General features: G+C 43.2%; 1 protein-coding gene across 5 annotated transcripts in view; it reads left to right on the forward strand.

The window, feature by feature from the left end:
- The window catches only part of ptprn2 (protein tyrosine phosphatase receptor type N2), a 949,211-nt gene that overhangs the window by 613,989 nt on the left and 315,512 nt on the right, over positions 1-19,710 (forward strand). For all 5 annotated transcript variants that reach the window (XM_048556814.2, XM_059639614.1, XM_048556833.2 and 2 more), the window contains one exon: positions 9,738-9,802. In XM_048556814.2, the coding sequence (XP_048412771.1) occupies positions 9,738-9,802 (65 nt within the window). The remainder of the gene's footprint in view (positions 1-9,737; positions 9,803-19,710) is intronic.

Raw genomic sequence — 19,710 nt, forward strand, 5'->3', positions numbered from 1 at the left:
CACTGCCGTGCTCGTGACTGAGCAGGAGCGTTGGGCAAGGGGAATGCGCGGGTTCTGTACCTCCTGCACCCCATCCAATCCTCCTCCCGCCGGTCCATTGTCCATCCGTTTCACCTCCACCTCCATTCCCATCAGGTGCCCGGGCCTAGCTGCAAAAGAATTGAAATTCATGTCAAAATCTTTCTGCTTTGCTTCCGACACTCAGGCGTCGTATAATGCCTGACCGAATTGACGTAAATGTTCGTTTATGTCGAAAGCTTTTCTCTGTTCCATTCACACACCTCCCCTCCTACTCAGTATCTGTCCTTTGTTCCAGGCATCCATTGGGTATTTGCCTTCCTAGCATGGGAAGTGCAGCGTAAACAGCCTTGTTAGGATTGATTTCTATTGCAAATGACAGATTGGCTGCTGATAAATAAACTGAAAGTCACCTGTCAGGCTTTCAAGCACTAATCAGAATTTCTGGATGACTGTCAGTGAAGCCACAGAATTTTTTGCCAAATTTCTTTTGACAACCATTGTGTGCTTGAGGAAAGTCACCAGAGATGAATTTTGTCAGCTGGCCGGATCTGTTTATTTGTTGAATCATTTAATATTTATGGAAACAGTTACTTCACCTGAAGCTGGAATGCGGTGCCTGCCAAGTTCAGACGAGACCATTTCACCCAAATATTTGTTCAGTTTGTTCATCTGGGGATTTTCTCAGTCAATCACACAGCTAATTAGGTTCTCTCAAGTCTTTCGGATCTCAAACCTGAGCTGTTCACAGCATCTTACGTGGGGTTTTTTGCATATCCTCCCTCCTGCTCTTTAATTGCATCCGTTATAACAAGACCCTACTGAGGATTTAGGTGGGGTGTAGGGCTGAAAGGGTGAAGGAAAGGAATATTTGTTGCTTTGTCTGCTGCTTCAGTCTGGAATTAGCATATCCTTGCATCTACATAGTCTTCAGCCCTCAGAATATGTTTGACTGTGTTATCTTCTCTGATTGAAGTGGTTGTTATTTACATTGAGCTTTAGGATGCTTCTTTAGTTAACATTGCCAGTGACCTTAATGTCGCAGCTATGTAGTAGAAGCAAACAATCGTAAAATTGCTTATCTTTGAAAAATTTGCAATTATTTTTTAACTGAGGAAATCCTCAGTCTTCAATGCGATGCAGCCTCAGTGAGTATTCCAACTGCAAGGTAGATGTTAGGACATTTGCAATGAAACTGTTTGCTCGAGCAAGTAGCTTTCCAGAACTGGCTGGTGTTGAACATAAAACACAGGCAGGTTTCTCACGTCAGCGCAATTTTGTGTGGACTGTTTTGAAATTAAAAAACATAACCATTAAGATGACAAACAAAAGAGCAACAGCCTTCAAACAGATCGCATATATAAATTCAGCAACAGGAAGAAATTAAAAGAAATACCACTGAAACACACATTTTTGTCATCGTCCACAATACTTTGGGAATAGGTATTCTTGACTGGTAACAAAAAGATTTGAGTTGGTACAGCATATGATTCCCATTCTAAATTCTACACAACCTCTTTTAGGGGAAACATTGATAACCATTATATTGCCTTTAACCTTCTCTGGTCTAATAAGTAGTTTTTAAGTTGGTATTGATATTGGCTGCATAAATATATATTCCAGCCTTTCCATTGGTAAATTACCCTTTCAATAATAGAAGATTTAAATTGTAAATATCTAATGATAGAATCATACAGTATAGAGGAGTCCTTTCGGCCCAACAAATTGTACTGTCAAAGCTACACTGAATCCATTCTCGTCCCACTTTACAGCATTATGCCCATAGGCTTGATTGTTATGACATTTCAGATGCTCATCCAAGCACTTTTTAAAGGCTGTGAGGTTATCCATCTCAGCTATCCTCCAGGTAGGTAGGGCTGTCCACTCCCCAGCCACGCTCTGGGTGAAAAATCCTCAAATCACCTCTACGGGTCTAGGCTTTTTGTGTCTGCTTTTGTGGTCCTAAGATGCTGCTTGGCCTGCTGTGTTCATCCAGCTTCACACTTTGTTATCTCGGATTCTCCAGCATCTGCAGTTCCCATTAGCTCTAAACCTTCTGTCTTTCACTTTAAAATTATGCCCCAATAAAATGGTTTTCATTTTATTTTATTTTCTCCATCTTCAAGATACGGATGTTGCCTGAAAGACTAGCATTTACTGCTCATTCCCAGTTGTCATGGATACAAATGTGTAGCTTATTGGGGCACTTGATAGGCCAGTTAGGAGTAAGTGGCATTTATGTCAAATGAGAGTCAGAGAAAGGCCACACTGAAAGAGCATCTGATTTCTTTCTCTCAGCAATATTAGGGCACTAATTGACTTTTTCAGATGATTGAACAGATTCAAAATGATTTATTTTACTTGTGCAATAAAGATGCTTATTACAGCGCTTGTGATGCAGTGATAGTGTCCCCACCTCTGGACAAGGAGCCCCTGGTTCAAGCCTACTCCCACCAAAAACATCTCTGGACAGGTTGATTAGAAAAATACCTACAAATGCTTCATTTTTGGTTTTAAGTTGTATCTTTTTATGGGGATTTGAGCCTTCAAAACTATTTTACTCCTGTATATTTAGTCCTCCTTATCACAAACCATACATTCTATCCACGTATTTTATGACTGCATTTTCTTAAGGCCCTGTTTTTGCCTACATATCTATATTTTCAGATTTGCTTTCCACTCCATTTATAATTCAGGTTACATCTGTATTGCATGAAAAGATACTTTTGCTCTTAATGAGAAATAGTAAGAACTGCTGATGCTGGAGTCAGAGATAACACAGTGTGGAGCTGGAGGAACACAGGAGGCCAGGCAGCATCAGAGGAGCAGGAAAGCTAACATCTTGGGTCAGAACCCTTCCTCAAAAACGTCCCATTTCTCAAGAAACGTCCTGACCCAAAATGTTAGCTTTCCTGCTCCTCTGATGCTGCCTGGCCTGCTGTGCTCCTCTAGCTCCACACTGTGTTATCTTTGCTCTTAATGATTTTTGTGCTCAACAAGCTGAAGAATATCTGTGCTAGACTCAATGAACTGACTAACTAACTGGTGTTCCTATAATCCCATGGAAGGCTAACCCCACAGCAGTCCCACGAAAGAAAGTCAAAATTGAGTTGAAAGAAACAACCGTTAAAATATATCAAAAAAATTCAAGTTCAAGAAGTGTTTCTAAATAATCACCGTTTCAAATTGGCTGTTAGCACTTGAAAGAAAAATAACATTTGCCTATCAATTCCACTTCTGGATGCAGGATATTTGTTGGGCATTTCAAAGATTTTCTGCTTATCACACCTTAATGTACTTTAAACTAGAAATTACTGTTGGCAACTGTCAGAAGTTTCAGGTCCAGCTTGAATGTCATTTTACAGCAGAGCAGGGGGTCAAAAGGAGAAAAAAAGTAATGAACTCATTGCCTTCTGAAATGGCCCAGCAAGGTACTCAGTTGTACCAACTGCTACAAAAGTCTCAAAGAAATCACCTGGCATTGATCGAGGCACCAGAAGACAACGGCAGAAACAATCCTGTTAACCCTGCAAAGTCCTCCTCACTAACATCTGGGGACTAGTGCCAAAATTGGGAGAGCTGACTCACAGACTAGTTAAGCAACAGCCTGACATGGTCACACTCACAGAATCATACCTTACAGACAATGCCCCAGATACCACCGTCACCATTTCTGAATATATCCTGTCTCACCAGCAGGACAGACCCAGCAGAGGTGATGGCACAGTGGGTTACAATAGGGAGGGATTATTTTCAATCATTCACGGGTTGAGGGCGTCACTGGCTAGGCAACATTTATTGCCCATTCCTAATTACCCAGAGGGTAGTTCAAAGTCAACCATATTGCTGTGGGACTGGAGTCACATTCAGGCCAGACCAGGTAAGGATGGTGGTTGCCTTCCCTAAAAGACATTAGAAAACCAGATGGGTTTTTCCTGATGATCAACTCGGGGTAATCATTAGACTTGTAATTCCAGATTTTCTTTTAATTCAAATTCCACCATCTGCCAGGCAGGATTTGGACCCAGGTTCCCAGAACCTTGTCCAGGTCTGTGGTTTAATAGTCCAGCGATAGTACCACGAGGCCATCTAGACATTGCTCTAGGAGCCCTCAACATTGACTCTGGACCCCATGAAGTCTCATGGCTTCAGGTTAAGCCTGGGCAAGGAAACCTCCTGCTGACCTCTCTCAGTTGATGAATCAGTATTCCTCAATCTTGAACAACACTTAGAGGAAGCACTGAGGATGGCAAGGCACAAAATGCACTCTGAGAGGGGCATTTCATTGTCCACCACCAAGACCACCTTGGCAGCAATACAACTGATCGAGCTGGTTGGGTCCTAAAGGACATAGCTGCTGCACTGAGCCTGCGGCAGGTGATGAGGGAACCAACAAAGAGGGAAAAACCTCTGACATCTGTCTTATATCTATCACCCCTCAATTTGTAACTATGCCCCCTCGTACAAGCTGACGTCATCATCCTAGGAAAAAGATTCTTACTATCCACCCTATCGAATCCTCTGATCATCTTGTATGTCTCTATTAAATCCCCTCTTATCCCTTTTCTCTCCAATGAGAATAGAACCTTCTCATTCTTGGTGTAAGTCCAGTAAACCCTTTCTCAACTGCTTCCAGAACACGTACATCCTTCCTTAAATAAAGTGACCAATATTATACACCATATTTACTCTGGATGTGGTCACTGACCAGCACTTGGTATGAACATAGAACATAGAACAGTACAGCACAGAACAGGCCCTTCAGCCCACAATGTTGTGCCGACCATTGATCCTCATGGATGCACCCTCAAATTTCTGTGACCATATACATGTCCAGCAGTCTCTTAAATGACCCCAATGACCTTGCTTCCACAACTGCTGCTGGCAACGCATTCCATGCTCTCACAACTCTCTGCGTAAAGAACCTGCCTCTGACATCCCCTCTATACTTTCCACCAACCAGCTTAAAACTATGACCCCTCGTGCTAGCCATTTCTGCCCTGACAGAAGCATAAGCTACCTATTTTTGTATTCTGTCTCCCTTGGAGTAAATAATAGCATTTTGCATTTTGCTGACTTTGAGATGTTTCTGAGACTGCCATTATCCCTCTCCTCCTGTTGAAAATCCCCCCTTCTTCCTTTCCACATATTTCTCCAGTCATCCTGTGATTACCATCCTGTTTTTGATTTGATTTGATTTGAGTTATTACTGACACATACTGAGATACAGTGAAAAGTATTGTCTTATTTGGCTTGCAGGCATATTGTACTATGTAAGTGTATTGGGGTAACAGAACAGAGCGCAGGATATAGTGTTACAGCTGGCAAGAAGGTGTAGAGAGATCAACATTAACAGTTGAGACCATTCAAAAGCCTGATAACAGCGAGGAAGAAGCTGTCTTGAATGTCTTCGTGCATGAATATAAACATTGATATTTTCTGCCCAACGGAATAGAGTGGAAGAGAGCATTACTGGGCTGGGAGGGGTCTTTGATAATATTGGTTGCTTTCCCAAGGCAGTGAGAAATATAAATGGAGTCAATGGATGGAAGGCTGGTTTGCGTGATGGACTGGGCTGTGTTCACAACTCTCTGTAGCTTCTCAAAGTCCTGTGCAGTGTATTTATCATACCAAGCCATGATGCATCCAGACAGAATGCTTTCTATAGTGCTTCTATAAAACTTTGTAACAGTCTCAGCACCATTGGTGCAGACAGGGGCTTGCCCTCCACTCTGCTTCCTGAAGCCAATGGCTAGCTTCTTCATTTTGCTGACATTGATGGAGAGATTGTTCTCTTTACTCCATGATCCTCAGCAGAGAGTCATCAGACTCTGTCGATTGTTTGGCTTCTTCAGCCTGCACTAACTTCTCAAATCCAAGTGAGGTTTCAAAGCAGTTCTTTTAGCCCTCTCCTTTGCATGACGTTACTTAGAAAGTTCAGAAGAGAAATATCAAGCCCAGTTGAACCACATCTGAGCTTATGCTCCACCAAAGCCTCTTAACACCCTTCTTTATCTCACCCTGTCAACTTAACCTTCTGTTCCTTTCTCCATCATGCACATATCTCGCTCAAGCAAAAACAGAAATTACTGACGTTTCAGTTCAAATGTGAACTCTTTTCTCTTCACAAATCCTGTGAGAGTTGATGAATCCAGCAGTTTCTGTTTTTTGCTTGTTTCAGTGTCCAGCATCTACAGTTCTTTGTTTTGCTTTAATGTATATCTAGCTTCTGTTTAATTGCATTAATGCTACTCACTGCACAAGTTCCACATTCTAACCACTATCTAGATAAAGGCTTTTCTCCTGAATTTGCTATTGAATACTTTGGGGATTATCTTACATTTATGGCTTATACTTTTGGTCTCATTTAAATCATGATTCATCTTTTCAGCCTTGTATTTTCGAGAGGAAAGATGATTAAATCTTTCTGGATAATAATATTCTCTCAGTTTCAGCATCGTCCTCATAAATCTTTCTTGCACCCTCTCTGTGTACTTCTTTGTAATTTGAAGATCAAAACTTTGCAATGTGTTATTGCCAGGGTATTTTTACAACCTTAACATATCTTCTGTGTTGTTCAGTTAGGCATGAACCCCAGTCCTTGGTTTGCATCTTACGTGACCTTATTAATCTGTATCACTATCTGTAATAATTCATTTTAATGAGTAATTGACTCAGAGACCACCTTTAGGCTTTTGTTTGTATCTTTGTTTCTTGAGAACAGTTTTGGTCTGTCTAAATATTAATTTGTTTTAAAACTTGTGGTATATATTGCACAGTGAGGGAAAAAACAAAACTGCCTCGGAGGTAATTTTATACATTAAAAAAAATATTATTTGCTGCAACAAAATGCAGTGGCTGTATTTGCCATTATTGCCCTGGGAGTAGCAACAGTGGGTCCCACCATCCCCAGCTCTAATTGTGCCAGACTCTGCACGGTTCATGTAAGCTTTAGTATCAAAGCCCTGGTTAAATGACTTTAGGCCACACAGTGTACTGTAAGAAGATTCATGCGAACAGATTGAAAGCTAAAACGTTAGTATCAGAAATTAAATTAATGCAAGTGAGAATGAAAAAAATCTAATTAAAATAATTTGAAAAATGGTTTTAAAATTGGTCTTGACACCAGCATTTACCAAGCTGTCATCAACAATACTGCAAGCTACACATTTAGATCAAGCGTTTAGAAACAAGCAGCATGTTTTTTTTAAGCTGGGAACTAATATTGACAAGCTGCTAATAGGCATATACACAGGACTGAAAATGCGTACTCTTCTTGGCTAATTACCAGGCTGCTCTACAGTAGAATGGTATAATCTGCGGAACTCCCAGCATGCGCTTTGATAAAGAAAAAAAAGCCATTAATTTCTCCTTATTGTAATTTAGATCAGAGTTGAGACATACACAGTTCCTTTCAGGGTAGAATAACTGCTATTAGCAGCGTTGGCAAGATTATTCCTCAGAAGCTGCATGGTTAATTACATAGAATACTGCATAAATTGTCAAGTGCAAAGAATAATTTTGATAAATTAAAATACTAATTAAATAGGCCTTTGCAGAATTTTGAGAACATTATAGGGTTCAGCTCTTCCAGCCTATTTGCATATCCTTCATCTGGGGATTTTTTAAAAAAAGACATTTTTTTTGCACGTGGGAGCAGTCAAGAAAGATTCACAGACAATAATTTGGTTAAAGGTTTAGTAACACACTGTTTCCATTTTCTGTTCTTCATATTTCTGTTTCTTGCCTACCTCATTGCCTGTTTTGAAAGCGTTGTGTTATTAATTAACAGGCCAGTTTTAATATATATTTCAGATAATATTCTTGATTTTAATTACAAACCACGACTATATAGAGTTTAGGAAAAAGCCTGTTTTACTTACATTCTGTGATTTGTGAGTGCAGTTTTATACACACAGAAAGAAGTTATTAAGCGATACAAAGTAATGATTTAAATCTCTCTTTCCCCAAATGAATGACTACTACTTTTATAAAACCTCAGGCAGAATGTTTAAAAACTGGTAGAATTTCAGGGTATTTTTGGACATGCACAAAGGTTGCCTTTTTTAAAAATGTTTCTGTAGCCACCTCACAAAGTATTAAAGTTGCTACACTTTTAGTGTCAGTGGTGTTAAAAGATTGCTTAGCATTCATCTGTCCTTATATGGTCGCTCAGTAGCCCTGGCCTGTTCTTCAGTTGCCATTATTTTTTGCATTTAGGAATGTGAGCCCCTCTATGTGGGCCGACCTGTATTGTCCATCCCCATATTGCCTTTGAGAAGGTGGAAATGAGGTTCTTGAGCCACTGTTACCATTTGGTGTAGGTCGACCCACAGTGCTGTTGGGGGAGGGTGTGGTGGCGAATGGCCAATGGTGGTATGGGTGTTCCTGGATTTTGAACCAGCAACACAACTGGTGATACAATTCCAAGTCAGGATGGTGAGTGGCTGAAGCCGAAAAGAGAATTATTTATCTTTTAAGGGCCACCTCCCGCCCCGTCTGAGGTGTCAGAGGTGCTAGGTGCCTCATTCAAGGGCTTTCCTTCTATATTGAACACACTTCCAACCCCCTCCCAGGTTATTCTGCCCTGGGGATTCTCCCTATCACTCTGGCTTTGCCTTTCACATCTCAGACATCATCTCATCTACCTGCCGTGAGCCCTGCCATTCACTTAGCTGGTCCTGGACTTGGGGACCTAGACTGAGCGAGGCTGTTTGCAGTCTCAGCCCGAGCCAACACTGTCACTGGCACTGCCGCTAATATAGAGCTGCAGGCCATCCAGATCGATTGGGAGCTTCTGAGGTAGGATATCTGCCCAAGTGAGTAATAGAAGTCCCACCTCTGGCCAGGGATGTGGCCATCCAAGATATCCTTGTGTGACTTTAGCGTGGAAATCTGCCTCATGATTCCACAATTGACTGAGAGCCAAATATTCTTCCAACATATTATCTCACTTGTGACATGTTAGTGATCTACTAAGCTGAATGTGATAGCAGTTCTGTGTGAGAATATATGTACGTTGAGCCAAGTTGCTTCATCTTTTGGTTTGGGCTCTTAAAAATATGCGCCGCAATAAATACAGAAAACAAGTGGTGAGCAGGGAAGTACAGCAGGTCAGTAGTTAGTACTGTCCCCTCACAATACCAGAAATCCCAGTTCGATTTCACCCTCGGGTGTCTGTTTGTATTGAGTTGCTCCAATTTCCTCCCACAGTCCAGAGGTATGCGGGTTAGATGGACTGGCCATGCCAAACTGCTCATAGTGTCCAGGGATGCGCATTCTAGGTGGGCTAGCCATGAGAAATGCAGCAATACAGCGATGTAGTGGGTCTGGGTTGAATGCTCTTCCAAGGTTCAGCATGGACTCAATGGGCTGAATGGCCTGCTTCCATACCGTAGGGATTCAATGAAAACTTCAGTGATGTTTGCTCAATATAAAACATACATTGGCAACTTTTAAGTTCATGGTAATTGATTTGTTTTCAAGTCGAATTTTAAGAAATAATACATATTTACAACTTTGTAGAGCGCCAACAAATCTCAAATTATTTTTCTGTATAATTGCATGGTTCCCTTAATGTAGACATTCTGTAAGATCCCATTCTGAAAATCTGACAGTCTGATGTACCCAATCTGATGCTGTGCATGTTTCCTGGAATAATGGTGGAGGTGTGTTCCGCCCGTACACCGAGTTTAAATTTGTGCTCTTTACTTTTGCAGAGATCAACAAGGAGAAACTTGAAAAAGAAACAGGATTAAAAATTTTGAGAACTGGCATGAGAGAAGTAAGTTGAATTTTGTTTTAATCTGGAGGGTATATCCTGTGCTCTAATCTGAACAAATACTTCCATCATGCATTGCACAGCTGATGAATGTCATCTGTATTTCAGTCTCATTTTCGTGAGAGCAGTTCAATTCTAGTTCCAGTCTGTGGATTTAAGGTATCCAGGAATCAGTCTGAATATATGCAAGACTGGGCTGCTTACACTGAAGAAATTAAAATGCTCGAAGTTCATTTATTAGTTATAGCACTTAAGTTACACCAACGTAAACAGATTTTTTTTTATCAGTTCATGGGACATATAAGTGACACTGACTGGGCCCATCCCTATTTGCCCCTTGAGAAGGTGGTGGTGAGCTGCCTTCCTGAACTGCTGCAGTCCATTAGCTGTAGTTAGAGCCATAATACCATTAGGGAGGGAAATCCAGGATTTTAACCCAGCGACAGTGAAGGAACAATGATATATTTCCAAGTCAGGATGGTGAGTACCTTGGAGGGGAACTTATAGGTGGTGGTGTTCGCATCTATCTGTTGTCTTTGTTGTTCTAGATGGTGGTTGTTAATGGTTTGGAAGGTGCTGCCTAAGGACCTTTGGTGAATTTTTCTGCAGGCCGTCCTGTAGAAAGTACACCCTGCTGCTATTGAGCGTCAGTGCTGGAAGGAGTGGATGCTTGTGGATGTGTTGCCAACCAAACGGGCTGCTTTGTCTTTAGCTTTGCGTCATTGCAAAGTATGTCACACAATTGCTCAAGTAACAAGGATAAATCCTGTTGTGTCTTACTTAGAGTTTACAGCTGAGATTTAGGATTTCTGCTCAACTGGTCTTCGATAGGGTCAGCATTCTTCAAGGACCGCCTCCCGTCCTGTGTATCTCAGCCTATCATCGGGCTAAATCTTTTCACTGATGGTCATGCCCCGTGTCAGGATTGAAAATGGTTGCTGACACGTCTCTTGTGGTCAGTGGGATTCAAGGACAGGGTTGTGCCAGGGTGGCCAACAACCATCCACTCAAAGGTGTTGGCTTTGCCCAAGAGCTGCCAATTGGGACATGCCCAGTTATCAACGAGGTGGCAATCCCAGGATGAAGGCACTGCTACACCATTCCCACTGGGCTGACTGCTCTGTGTGCAGCAGAGCACACGTCGGGGAAAGGGGATGTCATCAGGGTTTACTTGACCATCTTCCTTCTCACCCAGTGATGGGAACCTCCTCAACAAGGGCAAACTGCGTTGGAGCTTAGTGGGGAGGTGATGGCCTCCTGGTATTATCACTTGTCCAGTGGCCCAGGTAGTGTTCCGGGGACACAGGTTCAAATCCTTCATTACCTGACGGTGCAGTTTAAACTCCATAAGAGTTTAAGAGTGATGATGAGTAAATTGTCAAGGAAGGCCCATCTGGTTCACTAATGTCCTTCAGGGAAGGAAATCTGCCTTGTGTGACTACAGACCCACAGCAATGTGGTTGGTTACTAACTGTCCCCTGGGCAATAAATGCTGGTCCAGCCAGTGATGCCCACATCCTGTTAAAGAATTTAAAAAAAGAAGCTACCTGGTGGGCTGCCATGCTGCTGAGGTGCCCACTGCTACCACAGATGGTAGGAAGATTTCAGCCTCTCCTCCCAACCCCTCCATTGGCATTTTGGTGGCCCTTGGAGGCAGGGTTAGGAAGATTCAGCCCAAAGTGTTCTGTAAAATACCCTATAAAATAGAGAAATACGTTTTTAAGAGTTTCCACCTCCTCAAATCTAGGGGGATGGCAAGATTGGTGTGTAATGAGATTGAACTGGCAGCCGATATTTCACTACGTCTGCTCTTCTCCTTGCAACAATTCAAACTCTTTTTGGAGTCTCTTTCCCTCGTCTCGCCATTACTTGCGAGTTAAAATCTCAGCAATGTTCTCCAGGTAAAAATTGGAGCAATGGAAGACCATCGGGATGTACCATGAGCTAGTTTCATATTACCAGCATGGACCCACAACCCCAAGTACACAGCAGCAAAGGCTATTTCACAGCCGCAAAACAAATCTGAGCTTATACAGTTTAAAAGGCAGTCATTTTAACATGTGGCCCTCCTTGTGCTGTTTAATCCATGTTCGTCAAACAAATGCACTAGGTCAGTTATAGGTGTAGAGCTGGATGAACACAGCAGACCAAGCAGCATCAGAGGAGCAGGAGGGCTGACGTTTCGGGCCTAGACCGTTCAGAAAATGTTGTATGTTGTTAATATTAACAAGTAGCAGTTATTGCTCCAGTGACTTTGGTTCACAGGAACAGGCTGAGAGTCCTCCTTGTCAGCCTGAGATGTAGGGCACAATATGCTGGAGATTACTGCACTGCATCTGCATGAATATATACCATAGGGCATCAGTGGGTTTAAAATGTAAAAACCAGAGAAGAATGCAATCAAGGCAAATGGAACTTATGGGGCACCCCAGATTCTTGTAGACTCTGAAAAATAACATTGTGCTTATTGATGTCTCGGTCATTTTTGGCTGCAATGCCAGATACAACAGATGAATGATTCACTGGACGTACTTTGACTGTTCCCCCTCTTTCTGTCTCTCTCTCTCTCTCTCCCCTTCTTTCTCTCTCTCAGTGGCTATTGGCCTTCTATTAAAATAGTAAAAGGATCTATGACTGGAACAACCATCTCCTACCTACTAACCTCATCCCACCTCCTTGACCTGTCCGTCTTCCCTAGACTGACCTATCCCCTCCCTACCTCCCCACCTATACTCTCCTCCCCACCTATCTTCTTTTCTCTCCATCTTCGGTCCGCCTCCCCCTCTCTCCCTATTTATTCCAGAACACTCACCCCATCCCCTTCTCTGATGAAGGGTCTAGGCCCGAAACGTCAGCTTTTGTGCTCCTGAGATGCTGCTTGGCCTGCTGTGTTCATCCAGCCTCACATTTTATTATCTTGGATTCTCCAGCATCTGCAGTTCCCATTATCACTGGGTTTTCCAACTGTCTGGTCAATCAGCTAATTGTAGGTCTCCTACAGGATGGCATTCAGCCCAGAATGTGATACAGATGTTAGAATGCTATCCCAACACAATTGAAGCAGAATGAGAATGACGGGCGAAGTCTTTCTGTGCCAGGGGCACATTGCTGTAAGGCCATGTTAGCTCACTGCGCTGTAGGAGGTACTAGTCATGCTGAAGTTTGCTGCCGACATCCTTTTCAGTCAAATTTATTCTAGTGAAGCAAATGGAAAACACTCTAGGTCTAACTTTCATAGCTAAGAAGACACAGGACTCACCACTCAGGTTATTTCACAGAATTCACCAGCATCCTTTGCTCTCATGCCAGCCCTGCGCACTTGGATAAGCACTGGCAGTTCAGAGCTGCCCCTGCACAGTTGCTGGCATTTCAGCCAGGGAGAAAACGGTGCCCTGCAGCGCAGGCAGAGACCTGGCAGCCCTGCTACATGGAGTAGTGCACAGTCAGCACTTTCTTTTGCCCTAAGAACAGTGGAGGCCATAACACCAGACTGTGCTAGCCTAGTCTGATGTTGGCTCTAGAGTTAAAGCAGTCTCAGCCATTTGAAGGAGTGCCCAGCACTGTAAGAAGGTCAATGACCTTCTCCACTCTGACAGTGCCACTATCTTCTCTCTGATACCTCACACTCTATCTCTGTCACTGCATCCATCTCCCACTAAGGCTCATGTGCTACTGTTGTCTGTCACATCTTCTCTTACTCACTGCCACCCAACCCAGTCACCCACATCACTTACCCTGCCTGCCCTCTACGATGCCTGCACTCACCCAGGACATCTCCCCACCAGCAGCACCATCTACTTTCATTTCCCATAATCCCTGGCTCTGTTTCATCCCATGAAGAAAACAGTCACCTGTAAGGAGAAAGAGTAACTTATCATGAACTGAGGGTCCTGACTCTGATTGCCCCAAGGCAGGGCCTGGACTGGTATTGGAGGTGGCCTTGACTTACTGTGCCAGGAAGAACTTGATTTGATAAAGACCTGCAGTAACTTCTTTCCTTTGCCTCTCTGCGAAAGACAATGGTAATACAGCCTGGATAACAAGGTGTAGAGCTGAATGAGCACAACAGGCCAAGCAGCATCTTAGGAGCACAAAAGCTGACGTTTTGGGCCTAGACCTTTCATCAGAAAAAGTAATATTGCCTGATCTCTGGCTGATAGGACAGTGTGTGAAAAGGCCATTTCAAAGGCAAAGGTGCTATACGCATTCAGATATGCTCAAAGTGAGGAAGTGCATTGACTTGTAAAGTTAGATCAAATGGTATTCAGGAAGAGCTAGCCAATTGGATACAAAATTGGCTTGATGGTAGGAAGCAGACTTTGGTGGTAGAGGTAACAAGGTGCAGAGCTGGATGAATACAGCAGGCCAAGCAGCATCAGAGGGGCAGGAAAGCTGACGTTTCGGGTGTAGACCCTTCTTCAGAAATGGCGGAGGGGAAGGGGGTTCTGAAATAAATAGGGAGAGAGGGGGAGGCAGATAGAAGATGGATAGAGGAGAAGATAGGTGGAGGAGAGACAGACAGGTCAAAGAAGTCGGATTGGTGGCAGTAGGTGGGGAGTTAGGGAGGGTCAGTCCAGGGAGGACGGACGGGTCAAGGGGGCGGGATGAGTTCGTGGGTAGGAGATGGAGTGGGTAATGTGGTATACTGCATCCGCTGTACCCGTTGTGGTCTCCTCTACATCGGGGAAACCAAGCGGAGACTTGGGGACCGCTTTGCAGAACACCTACGCTTGGTTCGCAATAAACAACTGCACCTCCCAGTCGCGAACCATTTCAACTCCCCCTCCCATTCCGCAGATGACGTCCACCCTGGGCCTCCTGCAGTGCCACAACGATGCCACCCGAAGGTTGCAGGGACACCATCTCATATTTTGCTTGGAAACCCTGCAGCCCAATGGTATCAATGTGGACTTTACAAGCTTCAAAATCTCCCCTCCCCCCCACTGCATCCCAAAACCAGTCCAGCTCATCCCCGCCTCCCTAACCTGTCCTTCCTCCCACCGATTCCCTCCTCCCACCTCAAGCCCCACCCCATCTCCTACCTACGAGCATCATCCCACCCCCTTGACCTGTCCATCCTCCCCGGACTGACCTATCCCCTCCCTACCTCCCCACCTACACTCACCTTTACTGGCTCCATCCCCGCCTCTTTGACCTGCCTGTCTCCTCTTCACCTATCTTCTCCTTTATCCATCTTCTATCTGCCTACAGCGAGCCAGCTAGCATGTAACAAACTATGGGCAGAACCTTCTAAGTTTGGAGTGCCATGGCCTGTGGTGGGATGTGAGGTCAAATCAGGTGATAAGTACAACGAGGCCCATCTCAATATCAAGGTCAGCTCACTCCACCTTTGGCATTTTTCACAAGTGGCATGGAGAGATTCATACTAGTTGCAGTGAGATGGCAGTCGATGGGGACTCCTCCTCTCTCCCTATTTATTTTAGAATCCCCCTCCCCTCCCCCATTTCTGAAGAGGGGTCTAGACCCGAAATGTCAGCCTTCCTGCTCCTCTGATGCTGCTTGGCCTGCTGTGTTCATCCAGCTTCACACCGTGTTATCTTAGATTCTCCAGCATTGGCAGTTCCTACTATCTCTGGTGGTAGAGCGTTGTTACGTGGACCAGAGGCCTGTTACCAGTGGTGTGTTGCAAGGATTGTTGTGGGTCCACTGCTGTTTATCATTTATGTGAACAAAATTGATGAGAATGTCAGAAACATGATTAGCACACTTGCAGACGACACCAGAACTGGTGGTATAGTAGACAGTGAAGAAGGTTATCTCAGAGAGTAATGGAATCTTGAGAATAGGAGATGGGGCATCATGTTGCGATTGTACGGGATGTTGGTGAGGCCTTTTTTGGAGTACTGTGTACAGTTCTGGTTGCCCTGCTATAGGAAGGATATTTAGAAATTGAAGAAGATGCAGGAAAGATTCACAGGGATGTTACCGGGACTGAAGGGGTTGAGTTATAATGAGAAGCTGGATAGGCTTGGACTTTTTCCGCTGCAGTGTAAGATGTTGAGGGGTGACTTTTCGAGGTTTATAAAATCATGAGGCGCATTAATAAACTGAATAGCAAAGGTCTTTTCCCTCGGGTAGGGGAGTCCAAAGCTAGAGGCCACAAGTTTAAGGTGAGAGGGCAAAGATTTAAAAATGATCAGAGGGACAACATTTTCACACAGAGAGTGGTGTGTGGAATGAACGGCCAGGGAAAGTGATGGATGCAGGTCCAGTTACAACATTTAAAAAATATTTGGACTGATACTAGAAGAGGAAAGGGTTAGAGGCATTTGGACCAAATGCAAGCAAATGGGGCTAGTTTAGTTTGGGAGACCTGGTCAGCATGAATGAGTTGGACCGAATGGTCTGTTTCTGTGCCTGTATGCCTCTCTAAGTCAATGACAGTGAGCTAAGAGCCCAGACATGCACAGTGTTCTCGCTGCATCTTTATAATTCTATTTGCTGGTACAGGCTGAACAGCAGCATTAAAGCGCAGAAGCATTTTGTAAGTGGATCAGAGATGTACCATGAGGGCTCAAAGAGGGTGCCACACGTTGGATACCAATGTTTGTGGATGTAAGGTGTGTGACCGGTGCCCATGGAGCGTGGACTCAGATGTTGGTGCCCAGAGTCCAACATTGAGATCATTCAGAACGAGCAGCGAGCTGTGCCAGCACAGTGCACCCTCTGATTTTTTTTTGGTCGCGTTTTCCTGATTTTGAGTAGGTGTGGGAAGTTTGGTAAAATGGGAGGCTGAATATAAATGAGGAGAGTCATCCCAAAAATGAAATGCTTGACGTATATTAATCCCCATCGACTGCCATCTCACCGCAACTAGTATGAATCTCTCCATGCCACTTGTGAAAAATGCCAAAGGTGGTGTGAGCTGACCTTGATATTGAGATGGGCCTCGTTGTATTTATCACCTGATTTGGCCTCACATCCCACCACAGGCCATGGCACTCCAAACTTAGAAGGTTCTGCCCATAGTTTGTTACACGCTAGCTAGCTCGCTGTAGCTTACACTGATATGATAGATATTGTTACAGAAAATTTGAAAAGGACCAGATGTTTGGTCTGATTCTGCCCAGATCTGAAGCCATTATGTTCACAGGCCCACATGATGACATTGTAGCGAGTGGTGCTCATGACAATCCTCTGTATTAACCCTTTCAAATTCTTATTTACAAAGTGCTCTGTCCCAATGATCTTCAGTGGAGCAGCAAAAAATCTCCCACTGACTGCCTTCCTTTCTGTACAAGGAGATCCATGGCTTTCAAATAGATCAGGGCCCTGTGTCAGTAATGTCTGATGATGTTTGTGAAATGGTCGTTGCACTGCCTGTGATCCGGCCTCATTAAAATCAGGCCAGAGAGCTGCAACTGCAACTGAGCTCACTGCTCAGTGTCCTTCGACTTTCAGCTGACACGGTTACCAGGCTGCCTCACAGAGAACTCCAGTGTCAGTGACAAGACAGCAGTGTTGGGCTTAGGTAAACACGTGTAGACACGTAGCAACCAGCAGTATTAAAGTGCAAACACAAGGAGCATTCCTGCATTTGCCTGGGTTCACACTTGAGTCATCATTTTAGGAAAGCCTGGAACGAAAGCAAAGTTACTGGAGAAGTTCAGCAGGTCTGGCAGCATCTTTGAAGGGAAAAGCAGAGTTAACGTTTCATATCCGGTGACTCTTCCTCAGAACAGAAAAGCCTGGTGGCCGGTTTCTTCAGCAGGTCCCAACAATCTAAAAGAAGGTCTGTCAGGTTTAGCGACAGCCCAGACATTCTGTGAAGCAGGGATGGGTTTTTGCCCTACTGAACGAGTCATTACAGCATGGAAAGCGGGCATAATGGTGCTGAATTTATATCCCATTGATATGTGCAAGTGCTAATGAAGGCAGGTAAGGTATATACAAAGGGGGACTTCGAATACAAGGATGAAGAGGGTATCATGAAATTATGCAGAATTATCCTTATGCCACTGTAATAGATGTAAATTTGGCAGCCCATTACAGACAGCAAATTCAAACCTACTATCAGACATTGATTCAACATAATGATGCTGGGCTAGAAAACCACAGTTTAGAACAGCTTTAAGAAATATTAGGATTATTTCTACTGGAACATGGATGAGCCAACAAAGATTCAATGCTATGAAAATTTTGAATTTTTTTTAAAATTGGCAGTAAATATCAAGGGATCATCGATTTAGAATTGTCACTAAACGATTGAGGAGAGGCCTTGGTAGCACTTCCTTTATGCAGATGCAGTACCGAATGCTTTGTTACAGCAAAGATTCAGACAAAGACCACTGTATCTTTGAAGATTACGATCAGATAACTATAAGAAACAAAGCAAATTATGAGGTTATCGGGAAGAGGGATGTGATTAATATCCTGGCTTGCTCTGTGATGGAACTGTTACAATCAGCAGAACAGTGTTCTACTGTGTTATAAATATTCATATGTCTTCACAGACGGGCTGAGATCAGCTTTGTTTTACATTCAGGAGCTTCTTCAAGTTTTTTAAACTCTGTTCTGTAATACCATTAGCCAATGTGATATAAAAGGGAAATTTCAGATTGTATTTAATGTGTTTTACTAAAGAAAGTGACTAAGATCAAGATGAGTGCTCTGTCTTCACCAAATTAAGATTGCGGAAGATCACTGTCCTCACAGTAAAATATCATTCTGTCTTCAGGAAGCTGTTCAGTTTGGAGTGACTTGTTTGAAATGTAAATGTTTGCAGTCTGACAGATGGAGTTGTGATTGCTTGTGATCAATATGAAGGGGAAAGTGTTAAAACGGAAAGTTATTACCTACAAAGTTGTAAAGCCTGTTGACATCTATGTTTGTTTACTTCAGAAGAAATGGCTTCACATGAAAAAATGTTCAGTTTGGGTTACACATTCTAAAACCTGCAAAGCATCTGGCTGCCTGGTGCTAATTTGTCCTTGAGAAGATGATGGCGAGCCTTCTTCTTGAATCGCTGCAGTCCATGGAAAGGTGGAAAATTCCCAACATGCAGTTAGGAAAAGGCTTCTTAGATTTTGACCCAGTGGCAATGAAGGAAAAGTAAAATAGCTCCAAATGAAAGTTCTATCTGACTTGGACAAAAACTTTCTGTCCATTTAGATAATAAATTGCCTTTCTATTCTGACCAAAATAAATAACCTCCCAGTTATCTATGTTACACTCCAACTTCCAAATTTTGGCTCATTCACCTAATCTATCCATATCGAGTTACAAATTTTTTTGTTTCTTCATTGTAACTCATGTTCGTACCTAGGTTAGACTTATCTGCAAATTTGACTATAGTACCTTTCAATTCCAACATCCAAGTCAGTAATTTAGATTGCAAGTAGCTGGGGGTCGAGGACAGAACCTGTGGCACCCTATTGGTTGCATGTTACCAATCAGAAAAAGATTCATTTATCCCTACTTGCTGCTTTCTGTTGGTTAGCTAATCCTCTATCCAAGCTAATATCCCTCACGCCATGTGATCTTAGCTTGTGTGATATCCTTTAGTGTGGCACCTTATTAAATGTCTTCTGAAAGTCTAGATATACCACATCTACAGGATCACCATTATTCACTCTGTTTGTCACATCTTTGAAGATCCCTGGCAAATTAGTCAAACATGATTTACCCTTCATAAAATCATGCAGATTCTGATGGATCTTTTAAAAATTTTCCAAATGTCTTGTTACTTCCTTAACAATGCGTCCTAACAATCTCCCAAAGGTAGACATTAAATGAACTTATCTGAAGTTTCATAGAGTCTGCCTCCCTTCCTTTTGAATAGGGCATTATATTAGAATCTTTCTAATCTGTTGGGACCTTTCCAGCATCCAGGGAATTTTGGAATGTTATAGTGAATGGATTCACTGTCTCTGCTGCCACTTCCTTCCATC

The sequence above is a fragment of the Stegostoma tigrinum genome, chromosome 2, assembly GCF_030684315.1.
Source record: "Stegostoma tigrinum isolate sSteTig4 chromosome 2, sSteTig4.hap1, whole genome shotgun sequence".
NCBI classification, from domain to species: Eukaryota; Metazoa; Chordata; class Chondrichthyes; order Orectolobiformes; family Stegostomatidae; genus Stegostoma; species Stegostoma tigrinum.